The sequence below is a fragment of the Pelophylax lessonae genome (assembly GCF_965119305.1).
Source record: "Pelophylax lessonae genome assembly, chromosome: 11".
Taxonomy (NCBI): domain Eukaryota; kingdom Metazoa; phylum Chordata; class Amphibia; order Anura; family Ranidae; genus Pelophylax; species Pelophylax lessonae.
The window spans coordinates 193,120,496-193,145,858 of record NC_138778.1 but is presented as its reverse complement, the minus strand read 5'-3'; the positions used below and the strand labels follow the sequence as shown (position 1 = coordinate 193,145,858).

Sequence of the window (25,363 nt, the reverse complement as noted above, 5' to 3'; positions counted from 1 at the left end):
GTTAACGCAATGCTATAACTTGTTAAAAACGACCTGTCCTCTGGCACAAAGGACTTACTTCCACAAAGGACTCTTGCCGGACTCTCTTTGTGAGAAGCTATACAATCTGATCTCCAAAAACATGGCCGCCTTCACGTATCTCATCCAGCCCTCCCGGGGACATATTCTCAGCATATGTTTTCCCCCTGGTAACCCGAACGCCTTTTGTGTACTTTGTACCTCTCGAGTCTCTCCAGTGACAGCGGTGTGACAGGGCGGCGCCTTCCTCCAGCTTCCGTCAGTGGGTGTAGCAAGATGGCGGCGCTGGGGCTCGTCCTTCATGTGGGGCTCCTGGCCTGGTGTGTGTTCGGGGTCTGGCAGAATGTGGTCATCACCGGCTCGAGGCAGGGACACGGGGCCCACACGTACGGGGGCAGGTGGAAGTATCTGACCTTCCTTAACCAGGTGAGAGAAGAGCCTTCATACATGCCCCTAGCTCTGGGGCCCATTCATAGCAGCCCTGGGGCCCATTCATAGCAGCCCTGGGGCCCATTCATAGCAGCCCTGGGGCCCATTCATAGCAGCTCTGGGGCCCATTCATAGCAGCCCCCAGCTCTGGGGCCCATTCATGCCAGCTCTGGGGCCCATTCATACCAGCTCTGGGGCCCATTCATAGCAGCCCCCAGCTCTGGGGCCCATTCATACCAGCTCTGGGGCCCATTCATAGCAGCCCCCAGCTCTGGGGCCCATTCATAGCAGCCCTGGGGCCCATTCATAGCAGCCCTGGGGCCCATTCATACCAGCTCTGGGGCCCATTCATAGCAGCCCTGGGGCCCATTCATACCAGCTCTGGGGCCCATTCATAGCAGCCCCCAGCTCTGGGGCCCATTCATAGCAGCCCCCAGCTCTGGGGCCCATTCATAGCAGCTCTGGGGCCCATTCATAGCAGCTCTGGGGCCCATTCATAGCAGCCCCCAGCTCTGGGGCCCAATCATGCCAGCTCTGGGGCCCATTCATAGCAGCCCCCAGCTCTGGGGCCCATTCATAGCAGCCCTGGGGCCCATTCATAGCAGCCCTGGGGCCCATTCATAGCAGCCCTGGGGCCCATTCATAGCAGCCCTGGGGCCCATTCATAGCAGCCCCGGGGCCCATTCATAGCAGCCCCCAGCTCTGGGGCCCATTCATAGCAGCTCTGGGGCCCATTCATGCCAGCTCTGGGGCCCATTCATACCAGCTCTGGGGCCCATTCATAGCAGCCCCCAGCTCTGGGGCCCATTCATAGCAGCCCCCAGCTCTGGGGCCCATTCATAGCAGCCCTGGGGCCCATTCATAGCAGCCCTGGGGCCCATTCATAGCAGCCCTGGGGCCCATTCATAGCAGCCCTGGGGCCCATTCATAGCAGCCCTGGGGCCCATTCATAGCAGCTCTGGGGCCCATTCATAGCAGCTCTGGGGCCCATTCATAGCAGCCCCCAGCTCTGGGGCCCAATCATGCCAGCTCTGGGGCCCATTCATAGCAGCTCTGGGGCCCATTCATAGCAGCCCCCAGCTCTGGGGCCCATTCATAGCAGCCCTGGGGCCCATTCATAGCAGCTCTGGGGCCCATTCATAGCAGCCCCCAGCTCTGGGGCCCATTCATAGCAGCCCTGGGGCCCATTCATAGCAGCCCTGGGGCCCATTCATAGCAGCCCTGGGGCCCATTCATAGCAGCCCCCAGCTCTGGGGCCCATTCATGCCAGCTCTGGGGCCCATTCATGCCAGGCGGCTCCATAGCACATTATAATGTGTTGTGTGAGGGAGGCTCATTCATTGTGATGCATGGTCTTTTGCACCCCAACATACATAAACCATTTTTAAATGTATTTTTCTAGTGTTGCCATGCACTGCGTTAGCGGGTGATTGCAGCACAGATGCATTGTGGAGATGCATGAAGGTGCCTTCCTATTACATGGCACCATAGCACAGCAATGCACGTAATGCACATTACAGGGTGTGGAAGTAATGCATGCTTTACTGCACTGGTGTGAACAGGCCCTGGACTTTTGCTATTGCCTTGTAGTAATGCACATTACAGGGTGTAGGAGTAATGCATGCTTTACTGCACTGGTGTGAACAGGCCCTGGACTTGCGCTAATGCCTTGTAGTAATGTGCATTACGATTCCCCATGTTCTCCCTTGCCATTCATTGTGAAGTTACCCCGATGTACGTGTCCAAGCCCCCTGCACTGCAACAAGCCGCCACACAGGGGAATGCACCGCTGCCAGTTGCGGTACTGAAAATGGTGCATGTGCTTTTCAAAGGCTAAGTTCACCTTCCAGCAAGTTAATAGTAAATGCATGTTTTTGCAGGGGGAAAAAAATGTGCATTTATTCCTGCAGAGCATTGCACCCAGGATCAGTGGTTTAGGGGTGCAATGTCAGGCTTATGCAGACAAGCCCTGCAGCTTTCTGCTTGTATCTTTTTATATGAGCTGTCAGTTTGAAAGCTGCAGAGAGCGCTCACAGTTCATTCAGAGCTACAACCCATCTGCCACACATGGGACTTGTAGTTTTCACTGTCACGGGGGGGGGGGGGGGGGTCGTTAAATGGGGGGGTTGTTTGAGGAGGACGTGCTGGAGCATGTTACATCCTAAAGTGTAGTGTGTAACATGCTCCAAAATACGAGTTTATCCTGTAAAGTAGAAGTCCATCTTAACCACTTTAAAGAGGTTGTAAACTCAATTTTTTCTTCTTTTTTCTTCTTTTTTTTCTTTTTCACCCTGAAAGAGAAACACATAATGAGCTAGTATGCATCGCATACTAGCTCATTATGAAATACTTACCTTAGAACGAGCCCCTGCCGTGCCGTCCGCTTACCTGTATGACGGGCGACATGTTCAGTCGCCCGTCTTCCGGGATCGCGGCATCCGGCCATTTGATTGGCCGGAGCCGCGGTGACGTCACTCCCATGCACGCGCGCCGACGGTCACGGCACGGGACTCTGAAGGAATGGCACCAGCGGCCGTTCCTTCAGAGCGCATGCGCCAGTGATGTCACTGGATGCATGTAAGGTAAATATCTCCTAAACGGTACATGTTTACAGTACCTATAGGTAAGCCTTATCATAGGATCACCTATAGGTGAAAGTGTCAGAGGAGGGTTTACTTCCTCTTTAAAACCGTAAGGATTTGCCCCCTTAATGACCAGGCTCTATTTTGCGATTCAGCACTGTGTTACATTAACAGACAATTGTGCAGTCGTGCGACACTGTATCCAAATAAATTTGATGTCCTTTTTTTCCCCACAAATAGAGTTTTCTTTTGGTGCTATTTGATCACCTGTATGATTTAGATTTTTTGCGCTATAAACAAAAAAAGAGCGACAATTTTGGAAAAAAAAAAAAAAAAACAATGTTTTTCAGATTCTGCTATATGACATTCTCAAAAAAAAAACAAAAATTTAAAAATCAAAAACCTTTTATGCCAATGTGTTTTCTACTACATATTTTTGGTAAAAAAAAAATCGCAATAAGCGTATTTTGATTGGCTTGCGCAAAAGTTTTCGCGTCTACTAACTACGGGAAAGATTTATGTCATTTTTATTGTGGTTTTTTTTTCTACTAGTAATGGCAGTGATCTGCGTTTTTTTTTTTTTTTTTTTTTTTTAATTGCGGCGGACAGATCGGACCCCTTACTGACATTTTTGACACTTTTGGGGGGACCAGTGACATTACTACAGTAATCAGTGCTAAAAATATGCACGGTTACTGTACTAATGACACTGGCAGGGAAGGGGTTAACACTATGGGTGATCAATGGGTTAAATGTGAGCCTAGGGGAGTGATTCTAACTGTGGGGGGGCATGGCTTGTGAAATGACCATAGAGACATGTGGTCCTATATAGAAGGATCACAGGCCCTCTGTGATCATTCCAGGGAGAAGAACGGTCGGCTGTGTTTACAACAGCTGACCGTCCTCTCTCAGCGGGGAGCGATTAGGCAGCAATCGGCCGACAGGGGGCAGGAGCGTGCCCTCTAGCTTCCTACGCGCGACCAACGTAGGTCTACGTCGGTTTGCGCAGGAGAGCCACCCTGCCGCAGTAAAAAGGCGGCGGGTAGTCGGGAAGTGGTTAACACTAAAATCCCTGCATCTATAGACATTCACAATCTAACACTAACCTATCTAGCCCTGTAAAGAAGAAATCAGTATACATACCTGTTCTTAAGCTGATCTGTCAGCCGTGGCTTCACTGTGGAGGGGAGTGCAGAGGACACAGCTGTCAACAGAAGCCCCATAGTAAGTCTATGGGTGGCGTCACTCCCCATTCATTTCACAGCCATTGTTGGCTGGGTCCTCTGCAGAGCATCTACCGCTGGAGATCAGATCTGCTTCAAAAGAGTTTGTATACAGATTTCTTCTTTACAGGGCTAGATAGGTTAGTGTTAAATCATGGATATCTATGGATGCAGGGATTTTAGTTTTAGGGTGGACTTACACTTTAAAGGCTAACGCCATCTTTTGGACCATGTTACACTAATGTTATGGCTGTCAAATGGTGCAAATGGGACCCACCCCCATCCGGTGACAGTTTTAAATTTGCACAGCAGTGCACATCAAAGATCTGTGAATGAATGAAGTACAAGTCTCATCTTCCACCACAGCAGAGGTACTTGTGGTTTTCAATGGAACACCAGTACAGAGGTCGGTGCACTTGTAGTCCTCTTGAAAATCACAGACGTAGAGCTGGAGGAAGAATCTGCAGGTGCCTGGCACTGCAAATGTGATCAACTCATCATGGTTTCAATGCTTTGCAGGCTCATTTGCAAAAAAATGAATTCTCGTTTTTTTATTTTCATTAAAAATAACAAACATGTTATACCTACCTGCTTTTTCACAGAGCAGCCTAGATCCTTCTCTTCTCGGGTCCCTCTTCGCTGCTCCTGGCCCCTCCCTCTTAGTGAGTGCCCCCCCCCCCCCCCCCCCCCAGCAAGCAGCTTGCTATGGGGGCACCTGAGCAGAGCCGCAGCTCCCTGTGTCTATTCAGACACAGCAGTGGCCTGCCCCCACCCCCTTTCTCTCCTCATTGGCTCACTGACTTTCACAGCAGCAGGAGCCAATGGTGCCATGCTGTTGTCTCATCCAATCAGGAGGGAATATCCCGTGCAACGTGGCTGGATCTAGATAGACCTCAGGAAAGTACTACAGGGGGGGTGGCTGAGAGGGGCTGCTGCACACAGGTTTATGAATGCAATAAATAAAAAATGAAAAAAACATTCTGCCTTTACAACCACTTTAAGCATAAATATGTGTATTTATTATATATTCATTTTTTTTTCTTCTGTTTTGCAAAAGGTGGACCATAGATGAGTTTTTTTTATTATTTTTTTTCAACCAGCAGATTGTACAAAAAAGAACAAACAGTTTTTCCAATCCACACAAACAATGGCGGCTGCTATATACAGAAAAAACCTTCTGCTTTTACAACTCTTTTAAAGTGGAACCAAACTTAAGATTTGTAGAACTGCGAGCAGGCAGCTTTGCAGAAAAGACATGCGGAGTCACCTTTGTAATAACAAAAACCTACCGGCCTGCTTGCAGCAGTTGTCTGCTGAATGTGGGAATGACGATCCACCCCCCCCCCCCCCCCCTCTCCGCTGGCCAATCAAGGGGCCGAAAAACTGCAACTTTTTTTCTGCGTTTTTTTTTTTTTTTTTGCTGTTGTTTGGAGGCAGGCAAAAACGCTTGTAATCTGCCAAAAAAGAAGCTCATGATCTTTTTTGAGCTTCAGGCGGTTTGCTCCAGGCCACAAAATGCTCATATGTGAACGGGGGCCCCATTGAAATGCATGAGACATTAAATGAATGGGATTTTGCTTGTTGGGCGTTTTGAGACTTCAGAGATGATAGTTTTACGAGCTGAAAAGCACTCAGGTGTGAACAGGCCCTTTGGGTGTAGACTGTAGAGCATGGGTGTCCAAACTTTTGGCTTCTCTGGGCCACACTGAGTGTAGAGAAATTTTCTCGGGCCGCATATTAAATATATACTATAGTTAAGGTATATAAGTAATAAATCTCCGCCGTGCCAACCCCCCCCCCCCCCCCCCCCGCACTAATTTACCACAACTAGAGGATAATCAAATGAAATGGAATCAGTATACAGAGCTTTACTTCTTCTGAGAGATAATAAAGGAACACTCTAACCACCATGACCACTTCAGTGGTTTGAAGTGGTCATGGTGGTAGGAGTCAGAAAGACTGCACATGTTCCCCTCCCCCCTCTGAGGCAGAGCCTCTGCCTATCGTTAGTTGGAAGCTGCTGTGGCCGTGCCCCCCACCTGACTTCCTTCCTCCCCAGCAAAAAAAAAGTTGTCAGGGGGCAGTGGGCCTCATTGCCTGTGGTTCCGGACCGCAGGTTGGACATGCCTGGTGTAGAGCATAAAAGTGTGAACGAAGACCATCAGAAAGAATGGGGGGGGGGGTGATCAGTCATTAGTTAAATATTTTCTTTTTATCAACAAGATAGTTGTCAGAAGGGATCTCTGGTTGCTATTAGCTGTTGCACTTTGCTTTGTGTGGGTAGAAGCCAAGAAGACTTTAACCCTTGCCCTATTGGTTTTATCAACTGTTCTATATCTGATCCTGATCTCACTTATACCCCAGTCACACAAAGCTGCCTGCTCACACTCGCCCTTTACCCTCTGGAAGATGTTTATGGTCGTCAAAGGAGAGAGTAAAAAAAAATAAAAAATAAATTTAGACTTAACTTTTTACTAAATGTTGTCAAATTCTGAATCCTTCGACTGATGGTCATTATTGTGTTCAGTTACTGGAATGCTGCTTATGTGGCAAAGGGCGGAAGTGTAGCCAGAGCAGTTTATTGAGCAACACAATGATCTGTAATGTAGGCCTGGATCATTGTGTAAGACATGGGTGTCCAACCTTTTGGCTTCTCTGGGCCACATTAAGTGTAGAGAAATTTTCTCGGGCCGCATATAAAATATATACTATAGTTAAGGTATATAAGTAATAAAATGCCGCCACGCCCTTCCTAAGCTGCCGCACCACCCCACGCTAATTTAACCCAACTAGAGGATGATCAAATGAAATGAAATCAGTATACAGAGGTTTACTTCTTCTGAGAGATATTAAAGAAACACTCTAACCATCGTGACCTCTTCAGTGATATGAAGTGGTCATGTTGGTAAGAGTCAGAAACACTGCACATGCTCGCCCCCCCCCCCCCCCCCCTCCAAGGCAGCCTCTGCCTACTGTTAGTTGGAAGCCATGCCCCCGACCTGACTTCCTTCCTCCCCAGCAAAAAAAAAAAATTGGCAGAGGGCAGTGGGCCGCATTGCCTGGGGTTCTGGGCCGCAGGTTGGACATGCCTGGTGTAAGACCTCTTGCACACAGGAGTAAAAAACAAAATTCCACTTTTTATTTTTTGTCTGAACAAAGGTGTATTATTGTCTATGGAACAATTCAAACAACTGCCCAAGGCAGGCCATAGACCCGGGGTCTTCAAACTTTCTAAACAACGGGCCAGTTTACTGTCCTTTTAGACTTTAAGGGGCGGGACTGTCGCCAGTGGGAGTAGACAAGGTCCCAAAATCAGTGGGAAAAATAATGTCCCATTGTTTGTTTTAGTTAAAGTAATTGCGCCCAATTATTGGTGTAATTGGGAATAAATGTACCCCCTTTATTTGTGTCAGTGAGGGTAATTATGCACCATTGTTGCTATCAGTGGAGGAAATGGTGCTCCAGGGGCTGGATTAAAAACAAAGGGCTGAATTTTTGGAGACCCCCCCGACCATAGACAGTGCAAATTCTGTGGTTGCAGGAAAGAAACTTGCACAATTCCCCCATCAACACAGACAGCGCTGAAAGGGGAATCCCTCCTGCTGAGCCATTGTCTTCTCCCGGGAGAAGAGAGTGGTTATTGCTAGCGGCTATATCAGCCACTAGTGATCATCACAAGTGAATCCGGCAAGCTGGTTGTACCCAGGTTTATACATTGTGTAGTGTAGCCTAAAAATCAGTTTCATGCCAGCGAGTACAGCTAGCACTGCGGGTGTGAGAGCTGCAGCTTACCCTCCATTTCTTCTCCCCTTGTCCATTCATTTGTATTCTATTCACGGAATACCTCCAGTAACACACTTCCTGTTTTCTTTCTCTCCCTACGTTATCTATGCAGTAACAGTGTAGTCACCTTATGAGAGGAAGTGTATGAAGACTATAGAGCACCCTTCTTTCTCCTTATATCCGTAACATGATGGGGATCTTCTGTAGTTCAGAGAACTAAGAACAATTCTTACTGATAACGGCAGAGGGCACAGGAATGTTTTCAGCTTGCAGGGTTTCTGGTAGTATCAACGGGGATTGATTTGCACCAAGAGTGAACAGATAACAGTATAACAAGCCACTCTTGTTGGTATATTTAAAAGACAATGAGGAGCATTCATTGTTTAGGTTTACAAACTGCTGAGCACTAGACCTCTGCACACTGGGTGGTCGGCTCCGGTGCATGAGACCCTCAGTGTTTAGGTGCGGGTGGAAAGCAGAGGGGCATCACCCAGTCCCGCTACCGGTAGCCCATAAGCCTCTGAGAGATGGACAGCTGGTGCGGCTGGACGTGCAGTGGGTAATTATAATGTTTAGGGCAGCTTTCGCTCAGGGATGAACGCCCAGAATGCAAGCAACCTGTTTTCCCGGGCATTCACCTTTTGGGCACATACCGCCCTAAAAGTTAGTACCAGCACACCGTCTTGCTGCAGCAGCTACCTGTCTCTCATGGAATTTTTTACAGGTTGCCTGCAGCTCCTCTGCCTCCCACCTGCACCTAAACCCCAGAGTCTCATGGACCAGAGCTAAACGCCCAATGTGCAAGAGGCCTTAGGCTGTATGCGTGAAAAACACAGAACAGAATATACAGTTCCTGGAACTTGGGAAACCTGCCAGGGTAATCTTTGCAGGTGAGCCTTTCTGTCTGCCATAATTGACAAATGTATGGGGAGGATGACTGCTAATGAATGTGGTGTGTTTGGATGTCTAGATCTTTGTTTTTCCAAAGTCCTTTCCACTCAGTTCATACATTCCATCCTCAGCAGCTGGTCCCATTTTATCATAATACACTCAGAAATGAACTGCTCTTTACACCTGCAACTAATCCTCTTCTGCAGGCCTGGCGCAGTGACCTGTCTCCTCTAGTTGATTTGTAACTCCTCTAGTTGATTTGTAACCTAATATCTAAAGCCAGAATACAAGAGATGTGAATCATCAAATGCCTTCTGTTCTGCTTTCTCAGTGGTAGCGCTTAGCAGCTAACTTCATAAAACAGGGCTTTTTATGTAATGTTGGTTGGATAATCGCTATTGCTGCACTTTTTAGAGCTGGCTTTCCACAGAAGCATGCATTATCAAGGGGCTGCTATTGTGTGATGTGAATACAGTGGTGCTGATGTGCTACTTTTTTTTTGTAATTTGTTCTAACGTTATTGAAATGTCAGAATAGTGACAGTTGATTCTGTTATCTGTAGTGCGATGGGTTAGTTGCAGCATGCTGCGCAAAAGAAAAAACGACTGCATGCACCTCATAACGGAGGTGTGAACTGTCAAGATGGGGAAGAAGGGTTTTCTGCCTTGTCTGTGTGCTGGGCAAGGTCACCCAGCACAGTGCAAAGCATCTGGTGTGGTCAGGCCCCTATCCACTTCTGGACCAGAAGGATTTATCCCTTTAATGACCAGGCCATTTTTGCAATTTGGCACTGCATGACTTTAACTGAAAATTGCGTGGTCATGCAATGCTGTACCCAAAGGAAACTTACATCCTTTTTTTCCCGAAAATAGATTTATTTATTTTTTTGGTGGTATTTGATCACTTATTGCGATGTAAACAAAAAAAAAACGAAAATGTTGAGGAAAAAATTACATTTTCTATTTTTTTTTTCCTTATAAAAACAATATCCAATAAACTCGATTTTTGTCATAAATTCAGGCCAAAATGTATTTAGTTACATGTCTTTGATAAAAAAAAAAAAAAAAATCTCTACCGTATATTGGTTTGCACAATAGTTATAGCGTCTACAAACTATGGTGTGTATACTGGAATTTACGCGGGTTTTACAGTCTGACTGCCTATCTCAGTTCTTGATCTTGAGGTGCTAAAATTGCAGGACAGTACAAAAAATCCCAAATTACCCCTTTTGGAAAGTAGATACCCCAAGGGATTTCCTGAAAGGCATGTTGAGCCCATTGAATATTTTTTTTTTTGTCACAGGTGTTTGTGTAAAAAATGTTTGTTTTTATTTTTTGTAATTTTTCAAAGTTGTCATTGAAATGATATATTGCTCACACATGCCATGGGTAAATGTGGAATTACACCCCAAAATACATTCTGCTGCTTCTCCTGAGTACGGGGATACCACATGTGTGAGACTTCTTGGGAGCCTAGCCGTGTACAGGACCCCAAAAACCAATCACCACCTTCAGGCTTTCTAAGGTTGGAAATTGTTGATTTTACTCCTCACTACCTATAAAAATTTTGGAGGCCATGAAATGCCAAGACAGCACAAACTCCCCCTCCTCCAAATGACCCCTTTTCGGAAAGTAGACATCCTAAGCTATTTGCTGAGGGACATGTTGAGTATTTTGCAGATCTCGCTTTTTGGCACAAAGTATTGAAAAAAGAAAATTTCCTTTCCTTTCTTCATTTTCCAAAACAAATGAGAGCTGCAAAATACTCACCATGCCTCTTAGCAGATACCTTGGGTTGTCTACTTTCTGATGTCAATGCAGATTCCTCCATTCGCATCGATTGATGTGGATGAAGAAATCTCTGCAAAGTGTTAAAAAATATATGGCGCATAAGCATAGGGGAGATCCGCCCTGTGTCTACCCATCCCCTATGCTTTGCCATATATGCGCTTTTTTTTTTTTTTTTTAACTGCGATGGTGAAATCGCCTCCTACAGCGCTACAATCATTGATTATGTATATGGTGAGAGCAAATGCTGTTGCTGTCAGAATAAACAAATCAGTGCTGCAGCTGATGGGCATACCTGAAAAGCAAACAATGGTTAACAATAAAACACAGTAACAATGAAACATTACAGTATAACAGTATATTATAAAGGACAGTAAAAGTAGAGTAAGAACAGGAAATGAACTCAATAAAACGACAACTGTTTGTGGTTTTTTTTGTAACTGTAAAATTACTGTTCCAGGCTAGGGTCTCTCAAAATGCGATAGCCAACATCTTTCGAGACCCTGTGTGAAAAAGTGTGCCATAGACTGTGCCTTGCTGTACCCATACTAATACTCTACTAGTGTGTGGTAGCAACAGAAACCGTCCCCAATGCAGAGACCAGGTTGGCCAGGACAGGAGGGACAAAAATCGCAGGTGTCACGCCTAAATCCGTGTTTCCTACAAACACGACCTCTTCTTTGGGGTGCTCTTTGGGTAGGGGTACTAGGGAAGACATGCGGAAAATGCCTCTCATGCAGCCGGCTCACTGCATCTGGATTGTGAATTTGGGCCACTGCACCTCCTGGATACAGAAGGGCTGTGATGTTCCCTTCCTGGAATTTTAGAAAAGGATCCGCTTCGTCCTGATGCTTTGTATAGCACATAAGCGTTCAGCAGCGCCAATTGAAATATGTATACAGACACTTTTGTACCAGCGTCTGGCCTTACGGACAACTAAGTATAGTGCCATCATCTGGTCGTTGAAGTCCACCCCTCCCATGTTAGGGTTGTATTCTTGGACACAGAGGGGCTTCTCAACACCACCAGTCCCCGTTGCAATTTCTGCGTGAATGGAGGACAGAATGAAAACCTTTCCGTGTGTCCCTCCACTTCACTGCAAACAATTTATCAGACTTCAAACAGGCTCTCTCCCCCCATCTAAGTCAGGAATCTACAAGTCGTTGGGGGAAGCCCTGGCGATTAGGTCGCATGGTGCCACATGCGCCAATTCCAACCCGGAAACTAAATGTATAGCCTGTTGCCCTGTCACAGAGCTTATATGTACATCTTGACCCCATATCTGGCATTGCTTGCTGGGGAGAAACTGTTTGAAAGCAAGGCGGCCAAAATATTTAACCAGGGACTCAATGCAGACAGCTTTTGCGGTGTATACAAGGCTGCAAACTTCTGGTGTAGTGCTTGTGTACTCACAGTAGATGTTCTCTTCTCTCACACTGGAACCGAAAAGGACTCCAGGAGAGGAGATTGCATCATTTCCTGTGCCTGTGTTTACATTACACGGGCACAGGACGTTCTGCATTTGGCCAGAACCAATCAACAGGTCCAGGCCAAAAATCATTGGCGACTGATCGGGGGACGGTGGGGGCATGCAGGCGCCCCTCCCCCCCCCCCCCCCCCAGCCCTGTGCATCACCGCTGTACAGGTACGATGATTTGCGCAGCCGGGCCAGCCTACCGCAGTATATCTACGGCGGGCGGTCGGCCGGCAAGTGGTTAAAGGGAAACTCCGGTCAAAAATGAAATTTGTTTTACTAATTGTATGTTAAATATCTTTGATATTATTCATTTTTTGACTAGCTGCTTGTGTAGCTTAGAAAGTCTTATCTTAGCTGAACAAACAGCTTCTTTCTGTTCTTCACCGACAACGCTATCTCCCTTCATCTGAATTTGCTAAGCTGTCTTTCACCTTCTTAAAAGGTTGTCAGTCTGCCTGCACCTGCCCAGCCCCACCCCCCATCCCTCCTATTATTCACAGATCATTATCTCCTCCTGTATTCATAGCCTTGTTTAGGCCAGCAACTTCTCTAGGGAGGAGAGGGAGGGGTCACGTGACCGGCGCAATATATGAAAGACATAAGGTACGAAGGAACATTAAAGTTTAGCAAATTGGTTTTCAATGGCACCCGTTCCCATCTATGCCACCTTGAAAATCAGCAACTATGAAAAGGTGCCTGCACTACTTTGATGCAACTTTGATTCAGAGCGTGTAAAGTTGGATCAAAGTCGCACTCTAAATCGCAAAGCTTAAGAGTCGCACTCATGGAAATGTAGCCACAAAGCTAGAGTGCAGCTTTGATCCAACTTTACACTCTCTGCATCAAAGTTGCATCAAAGTAGTGCAGGTACCTTTTTCAAAGTTGCTGATTTTCAAAGTCGCATAGATAGGAACGGGTGCCATTGAAATCAATGGGTTGTGACTTTTCATGCAACTTTTTGTCCAAAGTCGCATAACAAGCCACACTAGTGGAATCTAAGCTTTAGTCTACATTTCCATTGCGATTTAGAGTGCGACTTTGATCCAACTTTACACTCTCTGGATCAAAGTCGCATCAAAAGTTGCATCAAGTAGTGTAGGTACCTTTTCAAAGTCGCATAGATTGGAACAAGTGCCATTGAAATCAATGGGCTGTGACTTGTCATGCGTCTTTGGACACACAAAGTCGCATGACAAGTAGTGGAAACATAGGCTTAGTGTGGTTGCCTGTACTATGATCATTGTAGACTGTGAGCTGAGACCCCAGAGCACTTCCAGCTACACTGACAGCTTCCACCCCCCCTTCCCCCTGTCCAGCTCTTTTCTCCTATGGTAGTCTTCATTCAAAGCCCAGCACAGCTATACTGTATGTGTGCACTTCCCCCAGCACAGCTATACTGTATATGTGCACCTCCCCCCCCCCCCCAGCACAGCTATACTGTATATGTGCACCTCCCCCCCCCCCCCCAGCACAGCTATACTGTATATGTGCACCTCCCCCCCCCCCCCCAGCACAGCTATACTGTATATGTGCACCTCCCCCCCCCCAGCACAGCTATACTGTATATGTGCACCTCCCCCCCCCAGCACAGCTATACTGTATATGTGCACCCCCCCCCTTCCCCCAGCACAGCTATACTGTATATGTGCACCTCCCCACCCTTCCCCCAGCACAGCTATATACTGTATATGTGCACCTCCCCACCCAAGCACAGCTATACTGTATATGTGCACCCCCCCCCCACCCAAGCACAGCTATACTGTATATGTGCAGCCCCCACCCAAGCACAGCAGCCCCCATCCAAGCACAGCTATACTGTATATGTGCACCCCCCCCACCCAAGCACAGCTATACTGTATATGTGCAGCCCCCACCCAAGCACAGCAGCCCCCATCCAAGCACAGCTATACTGTATATGTGCAACCCCCCCCCCCCCCCCCAGCACAGCTATACTGTATATGTACAAAGCACAGCTATACTGTATATGTGCAACCCCCCAGCACAGCTATACTGTATATGTACAAAGCACAGCTATACTGTATATGTGCAACCCCCCCCCCCGGCACAGCTATACTGTATATGCACCCCCCCAGCACAGCTATACTGTATATGTGCAACCCCCCCAGCACAGCTATACTGTATATGTACAAAGCACAGCTATACTGTATATGTGCAACCCCCCCCCCAGCACAGCTATACTGTATATGTGCAACCCCCCCCCCAGCACAGCTATACTGTATATGTGCAACCCCCCCAGCACAGCTATACTGTATATGTACAAAGCACAGCTATACTGTATATGTGCAACCCCCCCCCCCAGCACAGCTATACTGTATATGTGCACCCCCCCCCCCCAGCACAGCTATACTGTATATGTGCACCCCCCCCCCCAGCACAGCTATACTGTATATGTGCACCCCCCCCCCAGCACAGCTATACTGTATATGTGCACCCCCCCCCCAGCACAGCTATACTGTATATGTGCACCCCCCCCCCCCAGCACAGCTATACTGTATATGTGCACCCTCCCCCCAGCACAGCTATACTGTATATGTGCACCCTCCCCCCAGCACAGCTATACTGTATATGTGCACCCTCCCCCCAGCACAGCTATACTGCATATGTGCACCTCCTTCTGTGTTCTGTGTGGATTATTCATTTTCCCATGAATTTGGGTGCACAATGCATCCTTATTGATGAGAGAACACTGGACAGGAACCTATGATCAGCTCCTCCCATCCTGCATACACCCTTGGCTATACAGGAACACTGCCCCTCCCTGGAAGTGATGTCACTAGCGCTCAGTAACCACACCCACTTGCTGCTTTTGGATTCAGAAGGAAGAGGGAAGTGAAAACTGCTAAATGGAGAAAAACTGGGATTTTTTTAATTTTGACACACAAGGCTGAACTCCGCTCACATTAATTATTGCAGGGGAGAATTTAAGGTATTAGGCTGGATTACCGCTAGGATAAAAAAAAACATGAATATTTAACGTTTAAAATGTACTAAGTGAAGCTACCTGCAGTCATATCTGAAGAAACTGGGTATTGTCCTCCACACAGGATTCCTCCTGCCCTTTTACACGATAGGTCCGATTGGGTTTTCAGCCGCATCCTCTATTCTCCTCTGTGGGCAGTCGAATGTAAACTAACTTTTGTCTATTTACACACAGCTAACCCTGTTCTTCTCTGTCTGATTGGATTGGGGGTTAGTGGGGTGTAAACAGCCAGTTTGTTTACATCCAGCTGCCCAAAGAGCAGGCTGTGTTCGATCAGCTCAGCACAGGATCAGCAGACAGATCCCCTGCTGAGCCAATCCGGATCTGGCCCGTTTGAAAGAGGCTTTACTCTGACTTCCGAGACCTTACATGGACAATATTCACACATGTATTGTCCCAATTTTTTCTTTTTAAAATGAAAAAAAAAAAAATCCCTTGATGAACATTATCAAATGATATTATTGTCTGGTGTTCACGTGAACATGCGACACTAATGAATGAGTTCTAACCGGCACATCAACGCTTGAGTAAAAGTTTTTAGCTTCTAAACTAATAGCTCATGTCCCAAAGACTTTCAGTTGGTGGAAAGAATCCAATAACAAAACTGGAAGCTGATCTCCACCTTAAGACCCCGTTCACACTGGGGCGATCCGACTTGCCGGGGCGACCTCGCAGGTCGCGGCGCGGAGCTCTCACCGCGACCTCGGAGCGGCCAGCACGGACTTCTTAACATTGAAGTCAATGCAGGTCGCTCCAGGTCGCCCCAAAGAAGCTCCGGACCCTTTTTCTAAGTCGGAGCGACTTGTGTCGCTCCTATTGGAACGGGTCCACAGCTTCTCTATGGCAGGCGACCTGTCAGGCGACCAGGTCGCCTGACCGGTCGCCCCAGTGTGAACGGGGTCTTACTGTCACTTTAGCTAGCTAGTTTGTTTGGGCAAAAATGTTTCAAATACATCATTATTTTCTACACTAACAGATGTGCACTGGATGTGCGGTGTAGAGGGTATGTAGCCTCAGCTACATACACTATTCAGCCATGTGTTTTGTGTGTGAGACAAGACCTTCCTGGTTCACACCCCAGACAAAATAAAGTTGGGTTGAGCAATGCTCAGCCATTCATAGGCAGCTGTGTATTCTGTGAATGAATACAAAGCTTCCTTTTTGATTTGGCTGGGTTGGAGATCCTGACACCATCCACCTGCCTCTCCACTCTAGCCGGTCAGAGGCAGCACTGTATTTGCTCAAAGAATACAAAGCTGCCTATGAATTTCTGGCTCACACCCAGATTTATTATTTATTTTTTCTGGTTGTGAGACAGGAAGGTCATGCAACGTGCTTAGCAGGTGCACCTGTTGGTGTAGGTAATAATTTGTTTGGGCCAGCTTGGCCCAAATAAACTAAAGTGATGATAAAGCTGAACCCCAGCCTTCCCTTCAGTCTTGCACAGTTGTACAAGCTTTTTTCCTGTAATGAATTAATTTCACTGCATACTGTGAGGTCCTCACAGTGAACTTTTAGAAGCTTCAGCAATTCGGATACAGACCTGTATGAATGAACTTCAGGTTCTCCGGTGACTTGCAGATTTTGCAAAAGGCTAGTCCTGCCTCAGACTTGTCCAAATGAGTGGGTTGTGTACATCACACTCCTGTCTGAGGATTCCGCCTGATATTTAGCTGCATGACTGGTTCCATTTAAAGTGTATGCCTGTTGAGATTTGTAAACTTGCAGAGTAGGGATCGACCGATATCTTTTTTTTTCAGTGCCGATACCGATATTTTGGCCATTTTATATCGGTATGGGCCGATATTTTGTACATTTAACGTTTTGAAAAATAAAAACAATTTTTGACACAAAACTGGTACTGAACATGTGGGGTAGGTCTCTTAGCTGTAATTTGCGGTCTTCCCTTCCCTCCCTGCCTTCCAGGAATCCCGTGTAAACCTAGTTTAATGTCATTAATATCCTAGAATCCACTTTATTAGTGTTTTATATAATGTCCAGTGTGTGTTTTTGTGATAGAATAGTGTGAAATACCTTCATTACATCGCTGCTCCGCGCTCTCCTCACTAATCTCCCACTCTGCTGTTTTCTTCTGTCATTGCTGTCAGAAGAGGATCTCAGCCCCTCCCCTCTGCAGTGTACACAGAAGCGCCGGGTATTAGATTAGAATAGTCTGAAATACCTTCATTACATCCCCCGCTCTGCTATCCTTTTCTCCTCCCCCACTGATAGCTGGGGGTCACGGAAGGGCCAAGCAGCGATGTAATGAAGGTATTTCCCACTATTAGATTACATAAACACACTCTGGACATTATATAAAACACTAATAAAGTGGATGCTAGGATTTTACATACACTAATATTACATACAGTAATATCGGCAACATCGGTAACCTCCGGGGCCGATACCGATATATCGGGGAAAGTGCATATCGGCCCTCGATATATCGGCCCTGCCAATAATCGGTCGGTCCCTATTGCAGAGCCTTCCTGCTTAATCAGTGTTGGTTGTCTACCCAGACAATTATGTTTTTTATAGTAAGACCTGTTTTTAGATTTTCCTTCTCATTTGTCTATATAAATAAAGAATTGGGAAAAAATAAAGGGTATGTCCATCACAAACTTACTTCATCTTTATATCTATAACTGTGTCCTTTGGCATATATTTGATATGTTCTATTTTACCCTCTTTTACCTGCGTGCTCTTGTTTTTTTTTTCCCCTGCAGGTTCTTCAGGCGGTGTTCTTTTGCATCTGTGTGTCATGTGACCTTGTCCAGCTGTGCTTCTCCATTAAGAATCCATTATGCTCCTTCCTAACTCGGATAAAGGACCATGCCTTCGCTTCACTGGTGTTCCCAGCTGGTGTGGTGGGTATTTTTACTAGATTACAAAAAAAATTGTTTAGGAAGGCTCAGACAGTGTTCTTAAAGATTTCTTTACTGAGACTGGTAAATACACAAAAGTATTGGGACGCCTGCCTTTACACACACGAACTTTTAATGGCATCCCAGGCTTCGTCCGTAGGGTTCAATATTGAGTTGGCCCACCCTTTGCAGCTATAACAGCTTCATCTTTTCTAGGAAGGCTGTCCACAAGGTTTAGGAGTGTGTCTATAGGAATGTTTGACCATTCTTCCAGAATCGCATTTGTCAGGTCAGGCACTGATGTGAGTGAGAAGGCCTGGTTTGCAGTCTCCGCTCTAATTCATCCCAAGGGTGTTCTATCAGGTTGGGGTAAGGACAGTGCAGGCAATTCAAGTTCCTCCACCCCAGACTCACTCATCCATGTCGTTATGGACCTTGCTTTGTGCACTGGTGCGCAGTCATGTAGGAACAGGAAGGGGCCATCCCCAAACTGTTCCCACAAAGTCGGGAGCATGAAATTGTCCAAAATGTCTTGGGTTGCTGAGGCCTTAAGAGTTCCCTTCACTGGAACTAAGGTGCCTAGCCCAACCCCTGAAAAACAACCCAACCCCATAGTCCCCCCCCCCCCCCCCTCCACCAAATGATTTGGACCAGTACACAAGGCAAGGTCCATAAAGACATGGATAAGCGAGTTTGGGGTGGAGGAACTTGACTGACCTGCCTGAACCTGACTGAACACCTTTGGGATGAATTAGAGCGGAGACTGCGAGCCAGACCTTCTCGTCCAGCTTCAGTGCCTGACTTCACAAATTCTTTTTCTAGAAGAATGGTCAAACATTCCCATAGACCAGTGATGGCGAACCCATGGCACGCGTGCCACAGCTGGCACTCCGAGCCATCACTGAGGGCACGCGAGCAGGGCCACCATCTTTTCTCTTGTCCATAACAGAACAAAATAGAAACAGAACAGAAATAAAAAGGAGAAGCTGTTGCCAGGCACACTGGACACCGAAGCCGGTGAGTGCTAAACTGACTGCAGTCCCTCTTGAGGTAGGTGATCATCCCCAGAGTTGGCACTTTGAAATAAATAAGTTGGTTTTGTGTCGCACTTTGGGCACTCAGGCTCAAAAAGGTTCGCCATCACTGTCCTAGGGTGACAATGCTATTTCTCCAAAGATTCAGTACAGTGGGAGTTGTCACCCTAAGGCAGAAAGTGTGTTACTGACCATCATTGGGAGTCCATGGGTGTCCCTGGGAAAGTAGAAGCTGTTGCCAGGCCCACTGGACACCGAAGCCGGGTGAGTGCTAAACTGACTGCAGTCCCTCTTGAGGTAGATGATCATCCCCAGAGTTGGCACTTTGAAATAAATACGTTGGTTTTTTGTCGCAGTTTGGGCACTCAGGCTCAAAAAGGTTCGCCATCACTGCCATAGACACACTCTTAAACCTTGTGGACAGCCTTTCCAGAATAGTTGAAGCTGGTATAGCTGTAAAGGGTGGGCCAACTCAATATTGAATCATGTGGGCTAAGACTGGGATGCCATTAAAGTTCATGTGCGTGTAAAGGCAGGCGTCTCAATACTTTTGGTAATGAAGTGTATGTTCCACTGGTGGTTGGGAATTATTACTGGTCTGATAAAACGACATGATTGGCCTCCCACATGCACTTGCTCTTTTTAACCAAAAGTCACTGCTGCATCTCCTGATATAAACCAAAGAACAATGTAAACTTGACACTTAGCTCCGATATCGTAGGGAAGTTTGCCTTTATGTGATGCAAATGACATGGCCACTCAGCAGCTCGGGCTGGATTGTTAAAGCCGCGCAGCCCTCCTTAGATCGGATACTACACAAACAACAAAATAAAACACAAAAAGGATGCAAACGCCTAGTGCATTACCTTCAACACTTTGTTAAAAAAAAAAAAATACAAATTATACTCACAAACTAACATGGAATAGTAGTGTGTCAAATCAACAGTCCATAAGTTCACCTTCCAACCTCCACGGAATTGTGCAAATGACAGAACCAGCTTATGCGTTTCCAGGGATTGGCCCTCTTCCTCAGAGCAGTGACTCCTTTCAGAGGCCAGTTCTCCTAAACGCGTCAGCTGGTTCTGCCATCCCATAATTCCGTGACTTCTGGACTCTCGTTTTGACATGCTACTATTCCATGTTGGGTTATGGGTATAATTTGTATTTTTTAATCCCTTAATAAAGTGCTGGAGGGTAGTGCACTAGGCCAGGGATCCTCAAAACTACGGCCCTCCAGCTGTTGCGGAACTACATATCCCATGAGGCATTGTAAAACTCTGACATTCACAGACATGACTAGGCGTGATGGGAATTGTAGTTCCTGGACAACTGGAGGGCCATCGTTTGAAGACCCCTGCACTAGGCGTTTGTGCACCACCTCCTGATATGTCCTCTCCTGTGAAGATGGTGTAACGACTGTAATGCCCTGCAATGATAGGCAGTTAATTGAAGACTAGACTGTGTCTGAAGATCTGAGGTAGGAGACAGGAAGACTCAATATAGGAAAAGATACCTTCTCAGAGTTCCTCAACCAGTCAATGGGATGAACAATTAGACAAAATAATCTGATGTCCTTAACAGGTATTCAGATCTCCTTTTTGGTGAAAAGGGAAAATTGATTGATTGCTATAGCAACAGCTGTGCTTTTTGGTCTTATTTTATTTTTTTGCTTTGGTTTTTATAAACCAGCAACAGTGAAGCTCAAGCATCAAAGTGTTTGTTACCCTGAAAAAAAAAAGATCCTGTTTCCTTATAGCAGGTTAAACAGCACAGTGCTTATGCTGTCTAACTTGCGCCTCTGGAAACTAAAAAACCTGGCTGATCCTGCCGCTTTCTGTGTCCTCCCCCCCCCCCCCCTCTCTCTGTGCTGACCATGATAGTCATGACTAATGAGCCCTGGCCACTGTGGTCAGCCTGCGTGCCTCCCTGCTCCCCCCCCCCCCCCTCTCTGCCTGTCGGCTCTGTGTATCTGTGTCCCGCCCCCCCACCCCCGCTGCTGTTAATAAACCAGTCAAATTTTACTGCCAGCCCCTCTGTTAAGCTCATATCCTGCACTGTATAACTGCTTGTAAGAAACGATGCCTCTAAATTCCTTTTTGAGAAGTGTCTTTAGGGCTGTCATGTGACTCCTGGCCGCTGTAATACTACAATTTAGGGCTACAGCAGGAGCCGAGCAGCCAGCTCGGTGGCCACGTGCCTCCCGGCTGACTTCAGAGGATAACAGCTCGGCTCCCCCTGTTGTAGCCCTGGATTGTAGTATTACAGCGGCCGAAAAGGTATTTAGAGGCATTGTTTCATAGGAACTGTTATACAAAGCAGGATAAAAACAACAAATGGATGGGAATGTAAGTGCTCTCCACAACGAATACAAGTTGGCACAGAAGTCACAGATGAAATGTCTCAATAGTAAAAAATCTCAATTTATTATGATAAAAAAACTTGGCATAAAACACTTGTCCGCATCTCATTGATCTCACAAAGTTGTATGGAAACAGCCCAGGGACAACTTTGTGAGATCAATGAGATGTTCCCACCTTGTCTCCCTGACTTCCACCACAGGTACTGCCTATCATTTTACATATCTTGCTGACAAGTGTTTTAGGCCAAGTTTTTTTTATCATAATAAATTGAGATTTTTTACTATTGAGACATTTCATCTGTGACTTCTGTGCCAACTTGTATTTGTTGTGGGGAGTGCTTACATTCCCATCCATTTGTTGTTTTTGTACTTTTCTCAGCTGGGTCTGAGCATGGGACAGCTGCACCCCTGACATGGACTGACTGACATTCTCCCACATGGTCGTCCATCCCATTCAGCTTGAAACCACAGGTGTTTGGGTTTTCTGATTATTCAGCTTGTAGCGCCAGGATTTTTTTGTGTGCCTTTTGTTACAATGCAGGATAGGAGATTAAAATAAAGGGGCTGGCAGCAAGGTAATAGTTTAGGGTTGTATACTCTTTTAAGTGTTAGGTGCAGTTTCTTGTTAGTCTGTCTGTATTGTATGTGTGAAATTACAAATAACCAACACTGTGTTCCTCTCTAGTTTGTAGTCTCTTCATTCTGGAGCCTTTATGCATATGATCGGGACCTTGTGTATCCAAAGGAATTGGACAGCATTATTCCATGCTGGCTGAATCACACAATGGTAAGGAGGCTTTGTACTAACCATTGCACTTTTATCATCATGGGTCCTCCTGATGCTAACTAAGTGAGCTGATAATTTCCATTGACTTGTCTGTTTTTATCTTGGTAGTGTCGGCTAAGAATATATATTGTATTTTTTTCCAGCACACGGTTATCCTTCCCCTGGTGCTCATTGAAGTATTTGCCTATTCTCACCAGTATCCTGGCAGGAAAAGTGGACTTGCCTTGCTGGCTCTGTTCTCCGTAGCATACTCATCATGGTAAGTACGGTATTTACAGATGTTCAGGAATTGGTGTTATTGTAAAACTGCACAGAATGACTTTAGACATTATGAAATCATTCTTGTACACTGCACTGTGAGAGTGTGTAGAGTTTCTTGCTATGGGCAGAGAGCAAAATACTTTTCTGATCCAGTGATAAGACCAGCATGCATTCTTGCTCGATGATTAGGGCTGGCCATAGATTATACAATTTATTTTTTTCCTTCTACCACCGGTTGAAGGAAAGGAAATTGCTTGATTTCCTCATCAACACAGTCAGTGTTGATAGGGGGAATTCCTTCCGAGTTTTCTCTGCCATCAGAATGCAATGATAAAGGCCCGGCAGGTATAGCTGCCAGCAGTGATCAAATGCAAAAAAGAACTGACCGGCTGGTTTTACTGAAGTCTATCGATGGATCAACTTCCGTACAACCAGCCTGCCGATAGATGGATCGAAATTTGTCTGGTTTCTGCTGAACCAGATGAATTTAGATTTGTCTCTGGTTGGCCTAAGGATTGGTAAATTGTCATGATAAAATAGCCACCTTCACTGTCACGATTGTTAAAGTAGTGAACCCTAGGCATAAAAAGCATTCTTCCCCCTTTACCAGCACATTTCTATATAATATTGACAATACTTTTTTTTCTTATTTTGCTCCAAAGACTCAATTTTTCGTTATCATTGCTTCCAGTGTCCTGCAGGACTTCCCTGAACTTCTGGCAAAAGTTTGCACTGTTCATATCATTCAGCAGTCAGGTGGTCCACTGCATTGGGACTAAAAGTCCTATGATTCCCTGTGCTGCCAACCTTCAGTACATGAGTGCCCATGCCTGAGTATTTAGGTTCTGTTGGTTGCTTTATGGTGCCCATGCCTGTCAGCACACAGTCCTGGCTGGGAGCGAACATGTGAGGGTAGCTTCATGAAGCTCTGTGGTAAAATATCTAGCCCAGTGAGTATTAAAAGCTTGACTTGAAAAATATCTGCTTTTGCTGTGGGTGTTGATAAGCAGATGCAGTAAATTGTCACTCTTGAGTATTATGTTAGAGTGGTATATTCTATACCAGGGGTCTGAAAAATACGGCCCTCCAGTTGTTCAGGAACTACAATTCCCATCATGCCTAGTCATGTCTGTGAATGCCAGTTTTACAATGTCTCGTGGGATGTGTAGTTCCACAACAGCTGGAGGGCCGTAGTTTGAGGATCCCTGCTCTATACCAAACCAGCTTAACTTGTATTTGTATTCTAATACTAACCAATCTCTCTGCAGGGTCCTCTGGGTGCATTATGCAGCTGATATCTGGGTGTATCCCGTCCTTGCCAAGCTGGACCCTGTTGGAATGACCATATTCTTTGCGGCAAGTTTTCTCGTCATGGTTCCCTTATACTATCTGGGAGAGTTCTTGACTCACTGGCGTTGGGGTAAGTTATTGTTGATTTGCATAGCTGTCTTCACAGTTTTTTATCAAACTGTTTCATTAGAAACTGTTTAAATTGCCTTACAGAAATTAGGGTAGGTTTGCATCTCTGCAGCTGGAGAACGTGCGCAATATTGTATTTGTACTCGACCTGCAGAGAGACGCATGGGAGTTCCATTAATTCTTAACGGTATATTGTGTATCCAACTTTAGGGCTGAACATTGAACGTGTGATAAGTTTTTTAACAAGCCCCATTTTGGGAAAAATACAAACCCCCCCCTTCCCTCCTATTCCTCTCTAACCCATCCTGGAAAGTTCTTACTTCTTTCCTGGTGAAGCCAGTTATGCTCACATATCTTCTATTCAGGCCCCTTGCCAGAGCAATTCCCAGGTGCCGGGGACCACTAACCCAGTGCTGTAAATATTCCCTTGCTGTTTGGTCCCCTGGGGCTGGTGTCTCTCTTGCTCTTCTGAGAGGACCCAGCCACTGGACAGCCAGTAGTATTCACGCCACACAGGCAGTGACTTGGGCACCTGAAGAAGGAACCAGCTGGATATAAACAGAACAGGAAAGAAGACCTCGGTCTGGAGTGTTGCATGACAAAAGGTAAGTAAAAAAGCCATTTAGATGCATGGTGTGTTTAGTTTTTTTTTTTTGTTCTCTCTTCCAATCCAGCTGTCTGGGGGGGGGGGGGGGGGTTGAAGGGGGCTTAACATTTCCCTTCCCCCTGTCTTTTTGTCATTTTGTAATTATTGGGTTGGTAAGGTATTCCCTATTTATTGTTCTGTTTAGGCACCTCAATAAGATCTCTTCTGCATACCATATGACCTATATCCTATTTTCTGGGCTTAACATTATCCTGGAAATGGGCGTTTAAGGCTCCTTTCACACATTTCACACACGTTTTTCTCAGCGGGGGATCGAGCCACCGATCCCCCGCTGAGCAGCAGGAGGACAGCTGTTTCCGCGCTGTGTGCGGAGACACAGCTGACAGTTCCCCATGCATCTCTATGGGGGAAATCTGATGTCAACGGACCGTCAGTCCGTTCTCACCCGATCCCATCCGATCGGCTGGGCGGATGGAAAATAGGGTTTCCATCCGTCCAGATTTGACGGATCGGATGTCAGAGGACATGTCTCCGCTGACATCCGATGCCCCATAGGAATGCATGGGGGGACCGTTCAGATCCGCCAAAGAAACGGACAGGCGGATCTGAACAGTCTGCCTGTGTGAAAGGGGCAAGGTTTTTATTTGTGTGTGTGTGTGTGTATTTTTATGCAGTATATATGTCTTTAGCTATCCAAAGTGATATCCTATGCTATTTTTTTGCACAGGATCTGGTCGCCCATCTAAAAGAAGAAGGAAAAAGAAGAACTAAAGGCACTACTAATGATTCAGGGCTTTTATTGTTGATTTTTTATTTTATTTTTTATAATTTGTTTATTTTT

General features: G+C 46.2%; 1 protein-coding gene across 1 annotated transcript; it reads left to right on the top strand.

Annotated features, from left to right (window-relative positions):
* The first annotated feature begins 243 nt into the window (after positions 1 to 243).
* Positions 244 to 25,363, top strand: LOC309566243 (androgen-dependent TFPI-regulating protein-like). The gene is made up of 6 exons (XM_082271346.1): positions 244 to 444; positions 17,918 to 18,058; positions 22,134 to 22,235; positions 22,379 to 22,494; positions 23,765 to 23,916; positions 25,250 to 25,363. Exons 1-6 carry the CDS (start codon positions 295 to 297, stop codon positions 25,291 to 25,293), a joined length of 705 nt encoding a protein of 234 aa, XP_082127472.1. The 5' UTR covers positions 244 to 294; the 3' UTR covers positions 25,294 to 25,363.